General features: G+C 49.1%; 1 protein-coding gene and 2 long non-coding RNA genes across 10 annotated transcripts in view; 2 read left to right on the top strand and 1 right to left on the bottom strand.

Annotated features, from left to right (window-relative positions):
- Positions 1-19,949, top strand: part of SLC4A4 (solute carrier family 4 member 4) — a 143,375-nt gene that overhangs the window by 37,797 nt on the left and 85,629 nt on the right. For 3 of the 8 annotated variants that reach the window (XM_033513343.1, XM_033513342.1, XM_033513344.1), the window contains one exon: positions 11,594-11,667. In XM_033513343.1, coding sequence (XP_033369234.1) covers positions 11,594-11,667 — 74 coding nt within the window. The other 5 variants (XM_015624636.2, XM_033513340.1, XM_033513341.1 and 2 more) reach the window with 4 other exon arrangements.
- On the top strand, positions 1,370-3,458 carry LOC117244213. Its single transcript, XR_004496834.1, has 2 exons — positions 1,370-2,458; positions 2,883-3,458. It is a non-coding gene; the product is annotated as an uncharacterized LOC117244213 (long non-coding RNA).
- Positions 6,721-7,848, bottom strand: LOC117244212. Its single transcript, XR_004496833.1, has 2 exons — positions 7,682-7,848; positions 6,721-7,439 (listed from the first exon to the last, which is right to left on the bottom strand). It is a non-coding gene; the product is annotated as an uncharacterized LOC117244212 (long non-coding RNA).

Raw genomic sequence — 19,949 nt, 5'->3', positions numbered from 1 at the left:
AATGTCTCTCCCAGCAAGTAACCTGGATGTCCCCTGAATCTTGAGCAATGTGGGAGTGTAGAGATTGCTGTGAATGCTAGAAGTTTCTGTAATAACCTTTCTATGAAGGGAGCCATGCTTCTTGAACAAACCTGTTTCTGCCTTTTTAATTCTAAGTGATGAGTAGGACACCTTTGCATTAGGTATTCCTGGTCCAGTAATGCCTTGGGCTGCCAACAGCTCTGTTTCCCTGGAAAAGCTTGACTTGTGACACGGTGAAGGTACCTGTGGGTTTTTGCGGAGAGGTCAGTTCAGGTCTGGATGTGACCCTTAACTTGTGATTCTCAGAAATATCTATGAAGTCTTGGAGTGTGGTATCAACCCAACTTTTCTGGCTCTGTTCCCAGACCAGTCATTCCACTCAGCAATAAATAAATGCAAGATAATGGATGCAGATAACTGGGATTTAATATTATCGTAGCCCATTTCCCGTTTACCTTGAAACAGCCATGTTGCAATTAGGTGCTGGACATAAAGCCTTTCTTTGTTAACAGGTGTCTCCAAGAAATGTGTGACTAATGACTGTGTCTGGGCCCAGCCGCGGTGGCCCTGACAGCTTAAAAAAGGAGTGTAGAAGCTCCTTTATCCTGTTGTGCTTGTATGAATATCTGTTACCAAAGCAAACCATTTCAGGCCTGTTACATAGACAAAGTTGTTTTCCCCAGGCTTCCTCTGAAGGCACTGCTGCCTCCAGTGTTTTAGACAGATGCATCTGGAACAGAGGATGAGAGCAGGTGGTGGGTGATGGACACGAGCTGTGAGGTGCTCCAGCATGTCCTCATGCATGGCCACTGATGCTTCAGGGTGGACCTGCTGCAGCACGGGCCCGGCCAGCTGCTTTGACAAGTACCTTCTCCAGCCTGGAGTTGGCCTTTGGGGTGTCATGCACAGGTCACAGCCCAGCAGCTCTAGCTCCCACTGGAGTTGCAGTCTCCCCAGGATAGCAGCGCCGTCGCCCTGCGCTGGCCCCCGACGTCACGGTTGCTGTTATCGGAGCGTTCCCAGGCCCAGCGGAGCGGCCTGATAAGCACCACGGTGAGCACCGAGAGCGAAAGCCACCCCTGAGCCGCCCTGAGCCGAGCTCTGGGCGCCACATGCAGCCAGGCAAGCGTGCCCATGGCAAGACAGGAGCCTGCTGGTTAGTATCCATACAGCTATGACAGCTGTCAGTTCCACCTAGCACGTTCCAGTCAAATCTGCCGTTATTCTGAACCCTCTGTGCCCCGGATTGGGGGCTGAAAAGGACTGTCCTGATTTAACCCCAGCCGGCAACCGAGCGCTGCATCACTGCTTGCTGGCTCCTGCAGCAGGAACTACAGCATTCGTGAGTTCCCATGGGTGAATTGTGTGTTCCCAGCACAAATCCAAACCGTAGCCCCATGCTAGATACAGAGGAAGGTTAGCTCTACCCCAGACAGAGCAGCACAGAATGTTATATCCACAGTGGTTCTTGAGGGTGCCTTGAGTTGATAGTTCCTAAAAGAGAAGTAGCGAACTCTGCTTTATACGGAGTTCTGGAAGAAGAGGGAAGAGAATGTGGGACCTATAAAATAATTTTTATAGCGCTTGCTCATGTTAAAATGTGGTGGCTTGAAACCCTAGTGAGTAAAGGGCTGAGTTGTACAGGCACATGGGAAATCTGAAGAGAACATGTGAGGAATGCCTGGGAAGTTGATGTTTATGGACTAATGATCTGGAGTCACAAAGAACCAGCTGCTGTGCAGGGAGAGGAGCTCATTCCAGTGACAAACGCATGTAAGTGGCAGTAGAGGAGGGTGAGTAGCCTTCCTCTGCTAAAGGAAGACGTAAGTGATCTTAATTTTTTAGGTTTTCTCTATTCAGAGAAGGATTTTTTTTGGTAGTCCATTCCTAGATCAGATGAAGTTTTCTAGACACTGAAAGAAAGACTGATGCTAAAATGTAATTTTCTCTTCCCTTGCAGAAGTCTGCTTGGTTTTTTGTCCAAGCTCAGTAATCATTACAGTGGTGTTTAGGTTATTTGGGAGGACACAGGACGTCCTGCAGCAGCGCTGCTTATCAGCATCACTGTGTTCCTACCAGCTTTGTCCTACAAGTTGTTCTTCCGGACAACATTGATGGGTCACAAGGAAAGAGTTCAGAAGTAGCTGTGAGTACTTTCTGGCAAGAAATTACTTTACAGTTCTTGGGTTGTTGTTTTCTTCAGAGTCTTGTTTTAGGCTGGTATGAATAAGTCTATTTTGAGCTGCCCTTAAATGGATGTCACGTAGAGGACAGTCTTGTTAAAACTTGGGAGTTGCCTGCTCAGCAGTTGGGTTCTGCGCTCTTGGCTGTGGTTGGAGGATACAGTAAATCCAGCTTCAGGGCTCTGAGAACCAAATGAAGAACCTGACCCTCCCATGGAGCAAAATGGCAGTCCAGAAGCAAACACATTTTGCTGGTGAGGCGAGTTGAGCGCTGCTAAACGGATTGCCTTTATGCAGGATCATGCGTTGTCTGCTCATAGCACTCTGCTTTTATGCTGCATCATGTTCCTCCCGTTGGAGCCGGTGTCCTGGTGAAGGAACCCGTATCGCTCCGTCCGCTGACTAATGCCGTGAGAACGCGATCATGTGCCCCCGCCTGCTCTGGGCCAGACTCTTTATTAATGACTAATTGGTCTGCAGGGCTGAGTGGAAAGATCACGGGCTCGGCCCGCTCCTCGCTGCCATCACGCGCCCAGCCGAGGTGTCGAGCGGGTCACCGGCACGCGTTGCCCTCGCGAGCTGCGCGCCCGGAGGGGCACCTGAAGGTGCTGCTTGGCTCCGTGCTCCGGTGACCTGTTCTTTAGAGGTGTGCAAACCCCCCCTTTGCTCTCTCTGCAGGCACTGTCAAATGTATGGCTGTGTGGATGAGCTCTCTGTGGGCCAGTGGCCGTGGCAGTGAGGTTCCCCCAGACAGTCTGACATATCCCGGTGGCTGTCGGTGCTCTGGAGCAGCTCTTTCCTACCAACCTGCCCCTCTGACACCACTGACATTTCGAGGAGAGGAAGTTTTCCTGCCTGTGGCTATGAGTCTGGTTCGTGGTAGCCAGGGACCACGCATATGGTTGTCCCAACAGCCTGATCACAGCCCCCAGAAGGCACAGCAGATGCTCTCCCAGAGCAGCATCTGTGGCCTTGCGGAAGGGAATTGTCACTTGCAGTTGTGTTTCTGCTTTGTGATCCTTGTGGGTATCGCTTGTGAGGGACCTGTGTCCTTCTGGCTCTGTGGCTTGTTCTGGCGTAATCGGTGTTTTGTTGAGCACTTGGCACTCTGGGGAGACAGAATGGCAGCCCAGGTCTGTGCTGCTCTGGGCTCTGACTGACTCTCCTCTGACTGGAGCTTAAATTGGTGGAAGTGATGAAATGATTTTTTTCGCTTTAGTCTCAAGTAATAAAATAACTTGGTTTTGCATTTCACTCCCCTGTCTCCTCTTCTGTCAGGAAATGTTTCTTTATCTTCAGTAAGCTTCCACTGGCTTGTGGTTCTGTGTTTTTTGGGGTGTTTTTGTGGGTTTGCTGTGTTTTGGTTTGGTTTTTTAATTTCCTCTCATTTTTTTTTTTCTTGCCAGTGCAGCCAGTGAAGGCTAGAAGGGCATTTAGTTTGAAATCTGGCTGTTCACATTTCTGGCTCTCAGGTCTGCATTAGTTTTGAGTGACTATTATTGCATTAGGATTTGATGCATGCACCAGGACCAATGCCAGTGACCTTCCTCAGCCGAGATTTTTGTCTCATCACCCCAGGGAATGGTCACTATGAAGTCTTCGGGACAAGCAGTTGGCACTGAAGTGAGGATAAGGCCAAAGCCCACTGGTTTTTTTGGTTGCCTAATATTTTTTGGAGCTCTTTTTTCTGCCTGAGTCTTGTGTGTGTGCTGGCATTTGGTTTGGATGGCTTTGCCATTCTGTTCTAGTTTTACAGCTGTGTGTTCTCTCCACACTCCGTTGGAGGTGAACTCAGGTGGTATCACATCCCTTCTTACTTAGGAGCAGCTGCTCCAACGTGGGAGAATTGCAATTTACAGAGACTGTCACCTAATAGCCAGGTGAAGCTGGCATAGTTTGGGGATAAGTGCGCTTTGAGGAGTTCCTGCTTGTGTAAGGCCACGCGAGGGGTTAAGCAGATTCCCAAAATGATCCATGTTAAAAATATCCCTTCTGCTGGATTATGTTTTTGAAACCAGCATATTGTGAATCCACGTATCGCTTCAGGATGCCAAGAACTGGATCAGAAACGCTGCGCCTGCACTCTGGGAAGTGCTGAGAGTGCATTAGCTCCCTTGGCTGCTTCAGATATGTCCAAAATGTTTTATACAACCAGGCTTTCTGCCTCTGCCAGCCAGAGCTCGGGTCTGGATTGTGCTGGATCAGGTCTTGCCTGTCCTCCTCGCAGCAGGAAGCCAGCACACTCTGTACCCATGTTACCATCAGTGCTCCAGAGCTCTGTGATGCTTTTAGAGGGGCTTCACCATCTCAGAGGTGGTTGGGAAGGTGTTGGTGGGACAACATGCAGCTCTAGGAGTTGTACATTTAACAGTCTGAAGCCTGAGGGAAGGGAAAAGCTTCCAACTGTAATTACAGAGGTGAAATTAAGCTGTGAGCTAATTTCACACCTTATGTGTGGTGTGATCGCTATGGAGAACTTTCCCCCCCCAAACAGTCACAGGAGAGGACAAGTGCAGGAGCTAGCTGCTTGCTGGGAAGCCAGGACTGAGCGTGCTAGGTTGTTTTCCCTGGAGAAAAGCAGCTCTGGGTGAGTGGTGCCAGTGGTGTGCTGCCCCACCCCTCATTGTACACACTGCCTGTTCCTTTGCTCAGTGGGAAATGGACTTAAACCCAGCACCGCCCATTCCAGATAACCCTTTTCTTTTAGACACAGGACCAAGCTGCTGGACTCTAACGTCCCCATTTGTAGTTGGGAGTTTGCCTCAGCATCATGCTTGCCATGTCTTGCTTTTGGAGGTTCCAGGTGGGCAGTCGGCAGCAGATGCTGGAAGAGTTCCTGCAGTTGCTGTTTCTTGGTGCACATTTCTCTGTAGGGGTACCTGGATCTCCTGTCCTTTGCAAGTTGTCTGCTGAGCTGATGTCAAATACACGCTTGAGATGTGTTGTAGGAGCTTCTTAGCCCGTGGTACCTGCTCCTGTGACACAGCACACTTGGTCACAGATTCCTCTAAAAGAGATGGGGACTGGAACAAGGAGCAGCTGCTGTTTAGACCAGCATTGGTTTCAAACAGACACACAGTCAAGTATGAAGTTGCCTCTCAGGCATAAAACTGTAACAAAAATATTGCAGGACATGACATTGTCACAGTAATAAATAGCCAACAACAGATCAGATGTCACAGGCTGGCTTGAAATAATAATTTTTAGGAAAAATCCACTACTGCTTATGGGTTTAAAACCTGACACCACTCTGCCTCTAGAGAAAGCCATTTTTTTTGTGATTTCTATTTCATCCATTGCAGAAAACAGAGCTACAAAAATGTCTGGTTTATGTTAGCCACAAACAGATATATTCTTAATATTTGCAGTCCAGAATAACTCCTTCCTGTGGATTCATCTCATTTGAGTCCATCCCACAAAGCTGCTTCTGAAGAGCAAGCTTGAACTCCTTACAGGGTGTCTGTGTGCCTTTTCTTGGCTGTAGCTACGTGAAACACAGCAGATGGATGTGGGATGTGTCAGGAGCCAGGTGCCTGGCAGCAGAGGCTCACCCTGTCCTGGAGAGCGGCTCGCACTGAGATCCTGCAGATCTCAAATGAAGCTGGAGTGCAAGGCAGCCTTCTCCTTGCTGAGTCCCCAGTTCTAGCTCCACGTTTTCCTTGAGGAGAAGGAAATGAAGCCCAAGAGGCAGCTGACTTTATCACTTTTTATAGTCATGTTGTTTTATGGTAAGTCATTTAATCACAATGAAGCAAAGGCTTCAACTGTTACACCTGTCCCAGCATCCAGTGCCAATGTTCCCCTTATATTTCTCTGTGTTTTGATAGTGTTACTTTATTGTTTGTGCAGAAGAAAGCTGTAACTTCATTCACACCCAATCGCTTTTCCTAGTAGTTACTTCATTTTTGGAACATAGCCAACGCCGGGAGTTCTTCCCAAGTTGTCGGAGATCAAAATTGAAATCCAAATGATGGGACTTATTTTGCCATCCTGAATTCAAATGATTCTTATCTTGGTTTCAGGAAGGTGCTCTCATAGACCTAACCTGTGAGTTGAGATAAAACATTTAGAGTTCCTGACGTTCCAGTCTGTAAGAGTTTTCGAAAACAAGATTTAGTCAAGACCTAAAACTCATATTTAAATCCTGTCATGGGACTTCATTTCAATCCCTGAGAACACCTCCGTAGAGGGAAACGTTTCACCTAATGAGCTGACTTAATTGGGAATTTATTTGGTTTATAAATATTACAGTGCGAGTTCTTTGTGTGGAAAGCAGAGGATTCTGTCCTGCTTTGCTCTGGGTGAGTACAGCCTTTTGCTGAGAAAGCTTGTAAATAAATGCTGTTTTAGAGCTGACAGGGGAAAATGCATCCAGGATAAATTTGGCAACATGTTCCAAAAGTGCATCAACCAGGCTGTGCTGAGTATAGTCAGAAGCTCTTTTTTTTTTTAATGTGGCAGAGCCCATGTGCAAATATGTGAGAAACCCAGAAGACATCAGGGCCCTAAAAAGGAATCGGTCACATTAGGTCTGTTTATTCACGCATTTGTGTACGGGCTGCGAGAGCATCACCTGGGACCAAGTCTCCTTCCTGGTTTGCTGTTTACTTGGCCACTACAGTTGCAGTGTCTGAAGGCTTCACAGGTTGCAGAGAGAGAAGAAATAATGTTATCTCTGTCTCCCTGCAGGCTGCTGACAGGGGCAGGGTGTTTGGTTTGCTGACTCATTCCTTTGGGGATGCACACTCACGTCCCCACACACACTTGGCATCTAACCTGGGTGGCTTGGTGAGGGCACTGCTGGCAGTGCCAGGGAAGCTTTTGGTGGCTCTTCTCTCTGCTCGGGTCCAGCTCCCATCTGTGGAACCTTCAGGTCTGGCCGATCCACCTGTGCTGATCAGTCTGTAGTTGGAGGTTGGATGGTGCTGGTTGTCACAAGGAGTGTTGGTCACACCTGTGGGGAGCAGTGTGGGGCTGTGGATGTTTCCTGCCAGAACAAGTCTCCCCTTTTGTGTTTGTGAGCTGTGTGGTGAGGGGGAGCAGTGTGTGGCAGTTTGAGGGGTAAACCTTGTGGGATTTGGGACCTGCCAAACAGCTCAGCCCACGACGCTCCGTGCGTGGTTTGCTTGGGTTTGTGTTTTCTCCTGCAGCGTCCCCATCCATGTCTTCCCGCTCCAGTTCGATCACGGCAGTTTTCAGAGGAAAACAGTCTTGACAGGTCACTGGTGCTGTGCTCTGTGAAGCAGACAGGGTGGTTGACTCTGCACCCGCAGGAAGATGTTACTTTTCCCTTGGCTCTCCTGGGAGAGTGCCCAGCTTCCCCACAGCCGGCTGGCAGAGCTGCTGCTGGGCAGGGACCCCGTGGGCTGGCAGCTCCCACCGACCCATCGGGAGAGATCTGCTGCCGGTGCTGCTGCTCTGCGACCTGGACTTGTCCCTCCTCCCTCAGCCCCCGACCACTCCACGCCCCAGCTCACTGGCTCGCTCTTTAATGTGACTTTCTCACGGCTCCGTGTTACCCTGCTTCAGTTACGGAACTGCCTCCGTTTCTTTTTCCTTGTGCAGTTCAGAGTTTGCTGGAGTTTCTTCCTGGTTGCAAAAGCCATTGGAAATGGGCAGAATCGTAAAAGCTTATCAGTGAGCAGTAACTCTGCCCTCTGGCTCCCCAGCTCTGTTACGCGTTGATTCGCTCCGGCGAGTTGTAACATCTCGTGTTGCCACATCACTCCTTCTTTATTTACGCCAAACACCACTTTCCCTCTCTCCTGCCCTCCGAGTTTCACAGCTCTGGAGCTGAGCAGCCGGGCGGTGGCAGCACTCCATCTCCTGGGATGATGCCTCCGCCTGCAGCAGCGCTGGCAGCGCTAACTGCGAGCTTCCTCTCCGCTTTCGCTGCCTGGAAGGTGCAGTGCAGGTGTTTGGTGCTGCAACCAGAGATCTGCAGGAAGAATTCACGTTGTGACAAACGCAACAGACGCTGGCAGATGAGCGCGGCCATTAGGAAATCCGGGATCCCTGATAGTGCTAAATTGGTGATGTTCTTACCGAGTAGCTGGGCAGAATGTTTCTGTGAGCTGTATCTGCCAGCGCTTTGCAGGCAGAGCAGAGCTGCTGCTGGCCATGTGTGACTCTTGTTCAAATCCTATTGACACATAACATCATTTCTAAAAACGTTTGGCACCGATCTGATCATCGGTGCAGAGAGGCCGATTACTCAAGCACCTTGTGTTTTTTCACTGGGGCATATTCTGTCAGATTCTGTCAGACCCTGAAAATAGAAGCCCAATACTTTTTTTAATAATTATTGGTTTTTTTAGGTTTGTTTCCAAAACGTTGCAGCAGCAGTCATGAGGATGTGGACAAGAAGTGCCTGAAAACCCCTTTGCCTTCCAACAAGGAGCTGGTAAACCAGGCTTAACAGAAAGTGCATCTCTTTTCAGGGGCCCTAAAATTATTGCCATCCTTTCTTCTCTCCAATCCATGGGATAGTGGTCATGCTGCAGTGCTTCACTAACAGGAGTCCGCCAGTTTTCCCCTGAAGACTCGAGGGAAGATTTTCTTGTTTCACGTGACTTTTTTTTTTTGTTTTCTTTTTAATTTCTTCAGCTCCCATTTATGGTATTTGAAAAATTCCAAGGGGCTGAAATATTTTCCTTGTGCAAATTGGTAAAGGATGTTTTCTTGCTAGATTTTGGCCCACAGAAATCCTGTGATAATCTGAGAAGGGCAGAAAAGACCAAGTCAAGGGAGGTGGTGCTTGGAGCCTAATCACTAAACTCCCGCGGATTAGAGCCGGGGCGCTGTGCCAAGGCGACCCGAGCTCTATTCCCGGCCCTTTAAACCCCCCAGCTCCTTCGGATACACGTTTCAGGGAAAGCATCAGCCTTGCTGATCGGTTTTCCAACCCTCTGGAGCTAAAAAAAGCATGGCTGTTAAATGTGATGAACTCATTTCAGGCTGGCAAGGTGATGTTCCTGGGAGTGTGGGGGGCCATTCCCACTGCTGGGGGTGCTCAGCACTGGCAGGGTGATGCTAGGGAGGATGCTCTGCCATCATGGGAAGGATGAGCAGAATTCTCCCAGGGGGATGGCAGCTGGTGATTTCTCAGCACTGTATCCCTTGCAGGGAGTGGAAATTGCTCCCTTCCTTTCCCTTTCTCTGCTCTACCGCACTGTTGCTTCCCAGTTGTTCCGTGCCTGGGCTGGTGCTGCCTAGGCTGGAGGAGCTGGCCTCGGGACATGGTGTTTGGGCAGGGACACACAGGTGTGTTACATGGTGCTGAATGCCATTCAGGATAAGTACAGACTTTACAGAGGTATAAAGCTCCTGTGGTTTGTGTTTGGTGTGAAAATGCAGTCCCATCTGTTCCAGATGTTTCCAGCTGAGTTTGTAGCAAGGAGCTACAAGTGCTGCTTTGCAGGAAAAAATAATAATTTAAAAAAAGGGGTTGTGCCTTCACAACCATTGCAAACAGGCAAGGGTACCCATGGAATATTTTCCCTTCTGTTGCCTTAGAAAAGACACCTAAATAGTCTTAAATAATTTATTGAAGAGCTGGAGCTTTCAGGGGAGGCTGGTGTGTGCCTGAGTGCTGGCTTGGTGTGCTGTGCTGGCAAGGAGCACGTCCCACCCCTCCGCACCCGGCAGCAGCTGCCTGGGGAATGGCACCTTTCCTAGCTCAGGGAAATTTCTGCTCCAGATCCTCTGGCTCCTTGAATTCGGGCTGAAACAGCCTGTGTCAAGGAGGAGGAGCTGGCTTTGGACTAGACCTAAGCTTGGGAGTCAATGCTCACATACATTTTGGGGTACAGTGCTGTGTTTTTTACTGCCGTCCAGTAATCCAAGTGAAAAACGTCTATGTCCGTATGCTTTGGTACTGTGTTTGAATCTGACCTACTTTTCTTCATTGTTTTTGTTAGTGCCATGTTTGAGACTCGTTTTGGGAGTTGAGCTGTGGACTAAGAGCTGAGGATGAGGCTGGAGGTGGGTTAGTAAAGGTGCTTGAAATAGAGGAAAACTTGGCAGAGGCTGGAGAGTGGCTCCTGAGGTACTGCTTTCATGACATGGGACTCTGGTGCTACCTTTTGTGGCTGAGTCTTATTTTTTATTTCTAGTTAGGTAGCCTGGGCATTGGCATGCAAGGTAAACACCCATAGGCATTCTGAGTTCTTGGTATTCATCTGTTCAGTATTTATACCCTCCTGAATTTGAATATTCCTGTAAGATAATTCTGCATGTGTTCGCTGCTACTGCTGCCAGAGGATCTTGAATGGAAGCAGTATGGGTGGGAGGAAGTTTTGAAGGCCTTGTCTCACTGTGAACTGAGTTCCTATTCCCCTGAGGGAATGTAAGGAAGAGGTGTTGTTTTATGGCTGGTTTTTGGTATGAAAACAGGTTACCAGCTTGGTCCCAGTTGTATTAGGATAGAAGGCTCCCATGGCAACTGCCCAGTAGCGAGCAGCAAATGTGTACTTAGCCTCTAAGGAGATTATTTAACACGGTTCCAATTTTGTTTATTATTATTATTATTTTATTATTTTTGTATTTGCTTGTCAAGAGTGGATTTGCAGACGTACCCTCGGGACGCAGGCAGGGTCTGGTTCTGTGGGGGAAGCACAGCAGGAGTCATGGGCAGCTCTGCAGAAGCACAAGAGCGGAATTAGGAGTCTCTGCTGTCCGCAGAGGCAGATCAGAGGTGGAGAGAAGAGGGGAGGGCAAGGCCAGCAACCACTGAAACCCTTCCCCAAATGGATGAATGAACGGGTGACACACATAAATGACTGCTGTGATGATCTGACTTACCGTAGCTCGGTCTAGGGATAATCCTCATATGTCAGATTTCTGTAAGGCCAACATGTGACACAAAGCCGGGCTCCCAGCAGACAAGTGTGCTGTGCTGGTATTAGGGGCTGGAACTCACCCGTGTCCGTGCGGGGTGTGCCCGCTCGCCTCCCCGCGCGGCGCCGCTGCCGCCTGCCAGCGCAGCACCCGAGGCACACGGGAACCCCACGAGCTCCTGGCTGTTGCATAGAGAGCCCCAAGCCTGCCCGTGTGGCTGTACTTTCTGGAAAAAAGAGAAGGGGGGGAAAAAAGCCAGACACAAGAAACAGGAAAGCCCCCAAAGACTTGTGGCTGGGATTACCTTGTTCACACCTGTCACCACTGATGTCCTCTCAAGGTCAGAACTGGAGCTACGTGAGGCCAGCTTAAAGCAAACGCCATGTGAAAGGAGCTCTATGAAGGAGCAGCAGGCACTGGAAGGAGGACAGGAGTGCCCACAGGAACATGAACAACAGCTTGCAAGTTAACCTGCCCAGGACTTGGGCTGGTTCAAACAGCTCCCTCCAGGAGAAGTCTGAGCATTCCTTTTTTCTTTTCTATTACTATAGGATGGAGGACGAGGCAGTACTGGATAGAGGGGCTTCCTTCCTTAAACATGTATGTGATGAAGAAGAAGTGGAAGGTAAGAGACTTGGACTGCTGGGGAGGAAGGGTGCCTTTGCTTTGGTGTTTGTACATAGGATGGGCGCAGTCGGAGGGCAGAGGAACAGGGTGCCTTCACTTTGCCCAGTACTTGATCCTAAAATAGACTGAAACATGGGTAGGCTTAGTTGGGGTGGAAGTTTCTAGAGAACTCCTTCGTTTCTGTTCAGGAGCGAATGTTGTTGGGTGCTGCCGCGCACGCTTCGCTTCCCCCAAAGTCCCGTTTGCTGTGTCTTGAATGCTGGCTCCGAGACACCAGAGCTGTTCCTCTACAAATTGAGTTTTTAGCAGTGCTTGTCTCTCACTGCTGCAGTCCTGAGCATGGAAATATGGAGGCAAGTGGAGAAGCCAAGTGAAAGAAGCAGCAGAATTTGTACCAAGTGTCGGGGTGGACTTCAGGCGGGAAGTGAATATTTGCTTGGGTTATCCTTTGTGCTCAGGAGGCATAAAGAGAAGTGTTTTCCTCTGAAGGAGAACTTTTTAACAGAGAAGGCAGTTTTCTTCTTTAGAAGGAAAGAGTAGACTCCCTTGGAAGTGTTCTTGTTTTCTCTCAAACTAAAAATGTTGTGAAATCCCAAAGGTGAAAGGAATTTAAAGGAGTTCATTTCAAGTTTCTTCCTGGAAAATGATGAAGCTGATAGGAGTGAGTTAATGACAGCAAATTCCTTTTTTCTCATTTTCTGAGGATTGGTTGTCTGTGGGCTTGATAAGCTAGTGGGGGAGAAGGAGGAGAGCAGGATAGGGTAGGACTTGAACTAAAAGGGACAGGATTTCACTTTGCAGCACCATCCTTCCCCTCCTCACTTCAGGATGTAATTTTATTCTGACTTCTTTATTTGCAAACAAATGCCTGTGGCTTTTCAGTTGAAAATGTTTTGAAGGGTGTAAGGTTACAGCCGTGTCATTGTCACCAGTAATGGACAGGAAAAGATCCAGCGGTAGGAAAGAAAATAGTCTCTAAAAAAGAGGAGTTAGAGCACTTCCAGCAAACCAAGCCAGTCCTTTCCACGAAAAAGCCTGTGTTTTCTTCCTCTCTGGGATGAAGTAATCTGTGCTCAGCCACTATAAATCATCATGTTGGGTTTAATGAGGCTATTTGCTGTCTGCAGGGTCGGGTTTGTATTAGGCTCTGGCTTGTGGAATAATTGACACTTTGGCACAGCAGTTTGAGAAGGGAGAGAGAGAGGATATTTTTTTATGTTTTACTGTCTTAAATGTTGCCACATGGTGTTTTGATGTGCAACAGCCGCGTGTGATGCTCCAGGAACATAATACAAGTGGTTGTTGGTGCTGAGCGCAGGAGGGTCCTTCCGACTGTGCTTACTGCTTGAAGTAATATTTGTGGCTGTGGTGTGTTTATATCCTTTGCTCCACTGTGGATATCCTCACTGGGTTTAGTTGGGCTGACAGACCAGTTGCAGCTCATCTCGCTGGGGGAATGAAGAGAGGAGGTGAAACAAGCGCTTGTAATTGTACACGACAGGCCTCCGGAGCTGGAGCTGCTGGGCCGAGCCCCCGGAGAGCCCCGGAGCTGTGTAGCCAGCTAATTCCCTCGGTGGTGCTAAAGGCAGCGCCGTGATTCCTGCCAGGCTCCTGGGAGCAGCCCAGCTAAATCACCCAAGGAGCCAAGGCCGTGGCATCTGTCAGGGTCACGGGGCACGTATGGTGCATGGATGGGTCGCTCAGGGAGCCGCTTCTCAGCCGCTCCGCTCCGCGCACTGGGACAGCCTGGAATTCTCGGCGTGCCTGGCAAATCTGGGGCACTGCCGCAGTGCCAGTAAGCATTAAAGGCTTTGGCACTTGGAAGGGATCTTATTTGTCTCCATGTTTCCAGCCTCAGTGATTCTGCGCTTCTGTGCGTGTCCTCAGCTACATCTGTCTCTCCACAGAGATCCGTGCGCGTAACGCGCCTGGGTATCCGTGTGCACCCCGGGTGCAGTCACTGCGTGTGTGGCATGAACTGTACACTCACAGAGTGCTTGTGCTTGGAGCTGGTCTTCAAGCCTATCCAGTTCCAGCCCTCTGCCGTGGGCAGGGACACCTTCCACCAGACCAGGTTGCTCCAGGACCTTTCCAACACTTCCAGAAATGGGGCAGCCGCAGCATCTCTGTGCCAGGGGCTCCCCACCTTCACAGGGAAGAATTTCCTCCCAGGACCTAATCTATCCCTGCCTTCTGTCAGTTGAAGATCCAGAGGAAGGGCTAAAACACCAGGTTGCAGACCTTTGGCTGGCGCTTGGTGCAGATGCTTTTAAATCCCTTTTAGATTCCTGCCCTTACAGTGGGGTGTTCTTTAGGAGGCAAGCGTCTGTCAAGAGACTTAATTTCACTAGAAGTGAGCGGAGAGGAGATGGTTTCTTTGCCTTCTGTGAGGGGAAGGGGAGTTGTCACCTTGTTCAGAAGAGACAAGGCAGAAGAACTCAGAGAATGGGAAAACTGGTTGTTATATGCCTTGGAACCAGGCTGCTTTTGTTGCTTTGTGAGTTGCTTTAATTTCAAAGAGGCAAAGACAGAATTTTGAAGGTGTCGCTTGTATTGTCGCCTCTTCAGCGTGTTCTTTGGGAGAAGAGAGGAATGTCATTGGCTTTGTCAGTGGTGCCCACAGGTTATGTCTGTGGGATGGAGATACCACATCACCCACTGCTTTGGTTATGTAGCGGTGTGGGGGAGAGGGACGGACTCGGCTTTTTAAGGAGGGGTAAAAATGGGCATTTCTGGTGAGGAAGGCATTGAGACATTTTCAGGGTGGGACAATTGTCCCTTGTGCCCTCGCTGAGTAAATGTGGCTTTTACAGAAACCGTACATACCTGACAGAAATATGTCCCTTGGGCCTGCTTCCAGGGGTTGTTTAGTCCGTCTCTCAGGTGGCACCTCACCCTGGTCCTACACTGGAATGTGTCGCTGTGATATCAGCTGTTGACATTTGAAAATTACTCCACTCCAGCTCCTCCCTGCTGCCTGGGTCCACAAGAGGGCTAGGTGATGGATTTGGTACTTGTTAGTTAGGAGGAGTTGCTTGGCTGGAAGCACCCAGAAGCGTGACCTGGCAAGACAAGGGATCTGCCCGGGTCCATGAAGGAAAGCAAGTACAAGTCAGCTTTCCTGGGGGAAATCAGGAGGAGGCACTGCCCTGAGCTGTGCCAGAGGACCCTTCCCATTCATTTAGAGCACTGCACGTTCCTTTCCTTGAAGGTAACGCTGTGCTGCTGCAATGCCCCTGTGAGGAGTGCTGGTATGTGTGACATAAACAGATTACTTAATAACCGATTTTGCAAGAGGGGAAAAGTAAAGCTCCACCTTATCCTGCGAGATAAGGTATTCTTGGCTCTCTGAGCGTAACTTCCCCGGGCTCGCTGCCACCCTGACTCCACGCTGGGGTGGAGGATGCTGGAGTTGGAGTCGGACAACTCCACTGCAAAGCCTGAGGAGCGCACCGGCTCCGTGTGTTAGGAAATGGGGAGCAGCACACCTGTCCTGCCTTCCAAAGGATGGGCAAAGGACACGTTTTGATAGCACCTCTCAGCGCTGCTGTGGCAGTCAATTCAGGAGAACATGCAGTCAGGGGAAGCTTTTCCTGGGTCCTGCTATCATTGTGGCATTTAATGTTGTGCTGCTAACTCTGCAGGGAAGCTCACCCAGGGATTTTGTAACAATGTTCCATAACTACTTGTTCCATTTTAGCACTTTCCTCCTCCTTGCTTTCTATTCTGGACCCGGTTGTGTCATTGCACTTTGCTGGTAGAAAGCTGTGTGATGCCATAAGCCCAAGATTAGTCCTTGATGGTTGGATCAATGAGGAGAGAGGCTAAAAGGGCAGAGATAACTGTGAACATCTTTACCTGTATTAACAGCAGGCCGGTGGTGGGAGAAACGAGCCATATTTTGCCCATACACTTTGATTTCTTTTTCTTCTCCCGTCCCTGCCCTCTGTTTTTGATCCGTGACTGTAGGCAGACCCTCCTCCATTTTCAGAAGTAACCAGATGACCTGTTTCATATCCAAGTCTTTAATTGCTTCTGAAAGAAATGGGATTAAAAAAGTAATCAGGTAAAATCTGATCACAGAATGTGTTCATTAATATTCTTTTTTACCTTTAATTTATGTGTGGAGGAAAACCAGGCTGTGTTTTGCTTCAGTAAAACTGAACTGGGCTTAACTCCTGCAAAAGCCAAACTCAGAGGACTCAGGCAGTGCCTTTGTGCTCCCTTTCCATACAGCAGCTGGCACAGCTTCCCTGTGAGGATGGTGAAGCCCTGGCACAGGTTGCCCAGACAAGCTGTGGCTGCCCCTGGATCCCTTGAAGTGTCCAAGGCCAGGTTGGATGGGGCCTGGAGTGATCTGGGCTAGTGGAAGGTGTCCCTGCACATGGCAGAGGCCTGGAACTGGATGAGCTTTAAGGTCCTTTCTGCCCCAAACCATTCTGTGATTCTGCTGAACTTGGGAACCACGGGTGGAGTTTGGAACCCAATGCTGCTCCACACAGCTAAGTAAAAACAGGACAGGTGGTTTAGATCTTCCCAGCATTGCCACACCATGATGAAAGATTTCAGGTCTTGAGATTCTTTCCTTTCCACATTGAATTCCCCGTGGCACTTTGCAGGAGAGCGCTTCCTCTTGGCGGCGTCCAGCAGGTCATCGCACCGGCTATCGTTCTGGTCTCTGCCGCTGGCTTTCCTCTGCTGTCAGCAATCAGCATTAGCTCTGAGGTTGCTGGGTGGGATCAGGAGGTTTCTGATGCCCGCCTACTCCATGCTCAGTGACAAAAGCTGCAGTCTGAGTTCAGAGGTGATAAACTGACTTTACATAAGGCAGCGATAAGCTGGCTGCGCAGGCAGGAGAAGCGGAGAAAACGTTCTAAGAGCAGCTGAGTCAATAGCTGGCCTGGTCAGCCCATGGTGAAGGAAAGGTGCTGGTTACTTTTCACTGGTGACACTTTTTGTGCCAACATGTGCTGAGGGCGAGGAGAAGGAACGTGTTTCCATACCATTGTGACAGTGACTCGTTTTCTCACAGCTCCAGTCAGTTTAGAATCACAGAACCAGTTGGAACAGAGCTTTAGGATTATCAAGTCCAACTGATTGGAAACCATTCTCTGACCTGGCAGTGAAACTAGTTTTGTTGGGGCCCATGCTGGTTAGAAAGGTTGCCCTCACGTGTCACCTTGCAGCCTTGGATGGCAGCATCTGCTCTCATTTCAGTCAGGGATCAAGTCTAGGCTTGTTTGACTGTCTGCTCCCAACTTCCTCTGCCCAACTTTCTGAAGGTACAGTAACGCTGGGTATAACAGTTCAGCATGGAGATGGAAAATCAGATAGAGCTTTTGCTCACTTGTCAGATGTGAGTCCCAGATGTGCTTGTGAGCCTTCCTGGACTTTTCTGGGACATGTAAAATGAAAAGGTAACCCAGAATGTGTTGGGGAGACCTGGTGATGTTGCCTGAGCTGGGGCTGGGTAACACAGCAGGAGTGTTTTTCCCTCTCCTACCTGTGCTTCTCCTACCACAACTGCTGAAGCTGGGCTTAACCTGAAAAGCAGTGCCAGGGCTGTAGCTTGCTGGTTTGAGCATCATCCCAGCCTTCCTGGAGCCCTGTCCCCTCCTTTCCTTCTGGTGATGTTCCTGCTCTGGTTGCAGGGCGCTGGGAGAACGTCCATAGAGACTGAGAAGGGAGCCAGGGAAGTCCTGTGCTCCGTGAAGGAGGCGCGTGCTGCTGGCCAGGCGTCGGGAGCCTCTGTGGGAGCGCCGTGATTGTGTTTGTTCTGTCTGTGTCCCTTCAGCCCCCGGCTCCAGCCACCTTCCATCAGACACAGGGTCAGTAAAACTGCAGCCTTGCCACCAAGGGCACTTGCAGAGGGCTGCTTTGAGGCTTTTCCCAGAGAATGGAGGCAGCTTTGGATGTCTTAATCATCCTACCTCAGCTCTTACTTCTCTTGAGCAGGGTCTAAATCCTGCCAGCACCTGTGAGCCTGAGAGTGTCGAGTACAGCTTGGTACTCAGTTTGTTCACTCTTGGTAATTAATGAGGTGGAAATAGGAAAAGATTTTCAGCCAGCATCAGTTCTCTCAAGTGGTCATTTGGAACGTTTTGGAAGGGGAGATAATTTTACAGGATGCCAGAAAATCCAAAGGTACCGTGCTTCCCAAGAGCTAAATCCAATAGTCCAGCACAGATCCCCTTCTCTGCCCTGTTCCTCAGGGCCCTGCGTTCTTCAAGTTTTCTTCAACTCTTCTTTCCATTGAAGCCAAGCAGTTCTGGCCAGATTAGATCAGATCACAGCAGGACAGGTTTGGTGGCTTTTATAACCTCTCACAGCTCCAAAGAAGAGAAAAAGAAAAGCAGCTTACAGGGTTGTGGGTAAGAGTCTCGCAGTGGCTTACGTAAAGCTCAGGGAGAATACCCCCACCACATGTTCATTGTTGTGTCTGAACCATGTCCAGCCCTTCGTTCACTGCCACCCCACTGTCTGTCTTGGTTCCAGCTACACAAGCAGGGTTTCTAGGATCTTCAGCAAGGCAGTTGAAGACTATTTTATTTTATTTTATTTTTTATATTTTATTTTATTATATTATATTTTTTTTCATTTTATTTTTCTGTTTAGACATTTTTTACTTGAATTTATGTTAACTCTGTCTTTTAGAGCCATTGTGTTGCTCTGATCTAACTCACCTTTTACACATGCTTTGCTCAGATCCAACTCACATTTTAACCCTTGCTTTGTTGGAGTGGCCTCTGAATTTTGTTAGGAATCTGGCAGGTCTGGTCTGGGTCATGGATGATACATTTGGAACAGAGGAGTGTAAGCTTTGGGCAAATGGGTGGGATGACTTCCCTTCTGTCTAACTCAAGTTTTGTTACATGGGGGTGCTTCAGATGCAGTGCTGACTTTTTGATGATGCTGAAGTGCTGGAAGCCTGATGTTACAGAGGAAGAGAAAAAGGTCTCCAGTTTCCTTACTGCCTTCCCCTGCACAGCACATTCCCTGCCCCTCGTAGGCATTTCAGTCAACAACTGCATGGTAGGAGGTGAAGTGCAGTAATGCAAATATATAAAATGATGAACCAAATTCGTTGTTTGGTTAAGGAATATCTTTGTTAAAGGACCTTAAGCCAAAGGATCTTAGTTTAAACATCCTTTGGTTAAAGGAGCATTTTCCTTGCTGATGGTGATGCTCACTTGAACCTTAGCTGTAAATTTGGGGTTCTTCTGTTGGAGCTGGCAGACTGAAAGAGATCCCTGATGTTTCTCATCTTGTTCCTTCTTCTTTCCTTTCTCTATGGCATAGTAGCTCAGGATTGTCTCTCCTGAAGCCTCTGTTTCATGTTTTGCCCTTTCCTCATGGCAGGCTCGTCTCCTGATGGCGTTTATCAGTCTGTGAACCTGCTACTCAGCCTTATGGTTGTTGTTCCTATCGCCTGATGGATTCATGCTGACCCTTTTCCTTGGCAAACCGCCAAGGAGAATCCACAAGAATCAGTTAATTGCGTACTGCAGTTGTTTGTAGGAGAAGGGATTTGGATCTGTTCTGTCTCCATCTAGTGCATTCAGTTTTGTTCAGATTTCCCTGGAGCGCTCGGTGAATCCTTCTGCCATTTCCCTGCCTGATGGATTTTTACTTGCATGGAAAATGGGTCACTTGAATACCAGCCTGTTTTGAAAACCCTGTGGGGACCAGTGGGTGAGCCTGTGTCTGGGCAGCCTGTCCTGAGGACTGATGATGGTTCAGTTTTCCCTGGAGATTCAGTGTCTCTGTCCATGTGAATGAATGGGAATAGCACTTGGCTCTTTGCGCCACGCTACGTCCTCGTGTTCCTCGTTTCTACCACAGCTGGTGTGAACATTTCTGTGGTGTGGGGTGTCCCTGTGCATCCCATCCTGGGAGTGCAGAACAGCTTGTGGCCTGCAAGGAGCTGGTCAGGGTGCAGCTCCTGCCCCTCTGCTGCTGCCAGCACCTGCAAACCCCTCCAGAACCAGGTAGAGCTAAGGGCACCCGGCACGTGACGGCGTGGCCTTCTGTTCTTACTTCTTGAGCTGATTTGAAACTAAGCAGGGCTTAGTTTGGGACTTCCTTAGCGCTACTTTTAGCATCTCCCCTTTAAAATGGATCATCCCCCTGATTTATTTGTCCTTCTGAGCCATGGGCTTTTTTTATGTTGTTAATTTTTTTTTTTTGGTTCTCAGACAAAATGCAAAGCACCTTCTGCCACCAACCCCAGGAAAAGCAGCTGCTCTAAAGCACTCTGACCTGGCAGTGGTCCTGGCAGTG

This window comes from Parus major, chromosome 4, assembly GCF_001522545.3.
Source record: "Parus major isolate Abel chromosome 4, Parus_major1.1, whole genome shotgun sequence".
NCBI classification, from domain to species: Eukaryota; Metazoa; Chordata; class Aves; order Passeriformes; family Paridae; genus Parus; species Parus major.
This window is presented reverse-complemented; position numbering and strand designations above follow the sequence as displayed.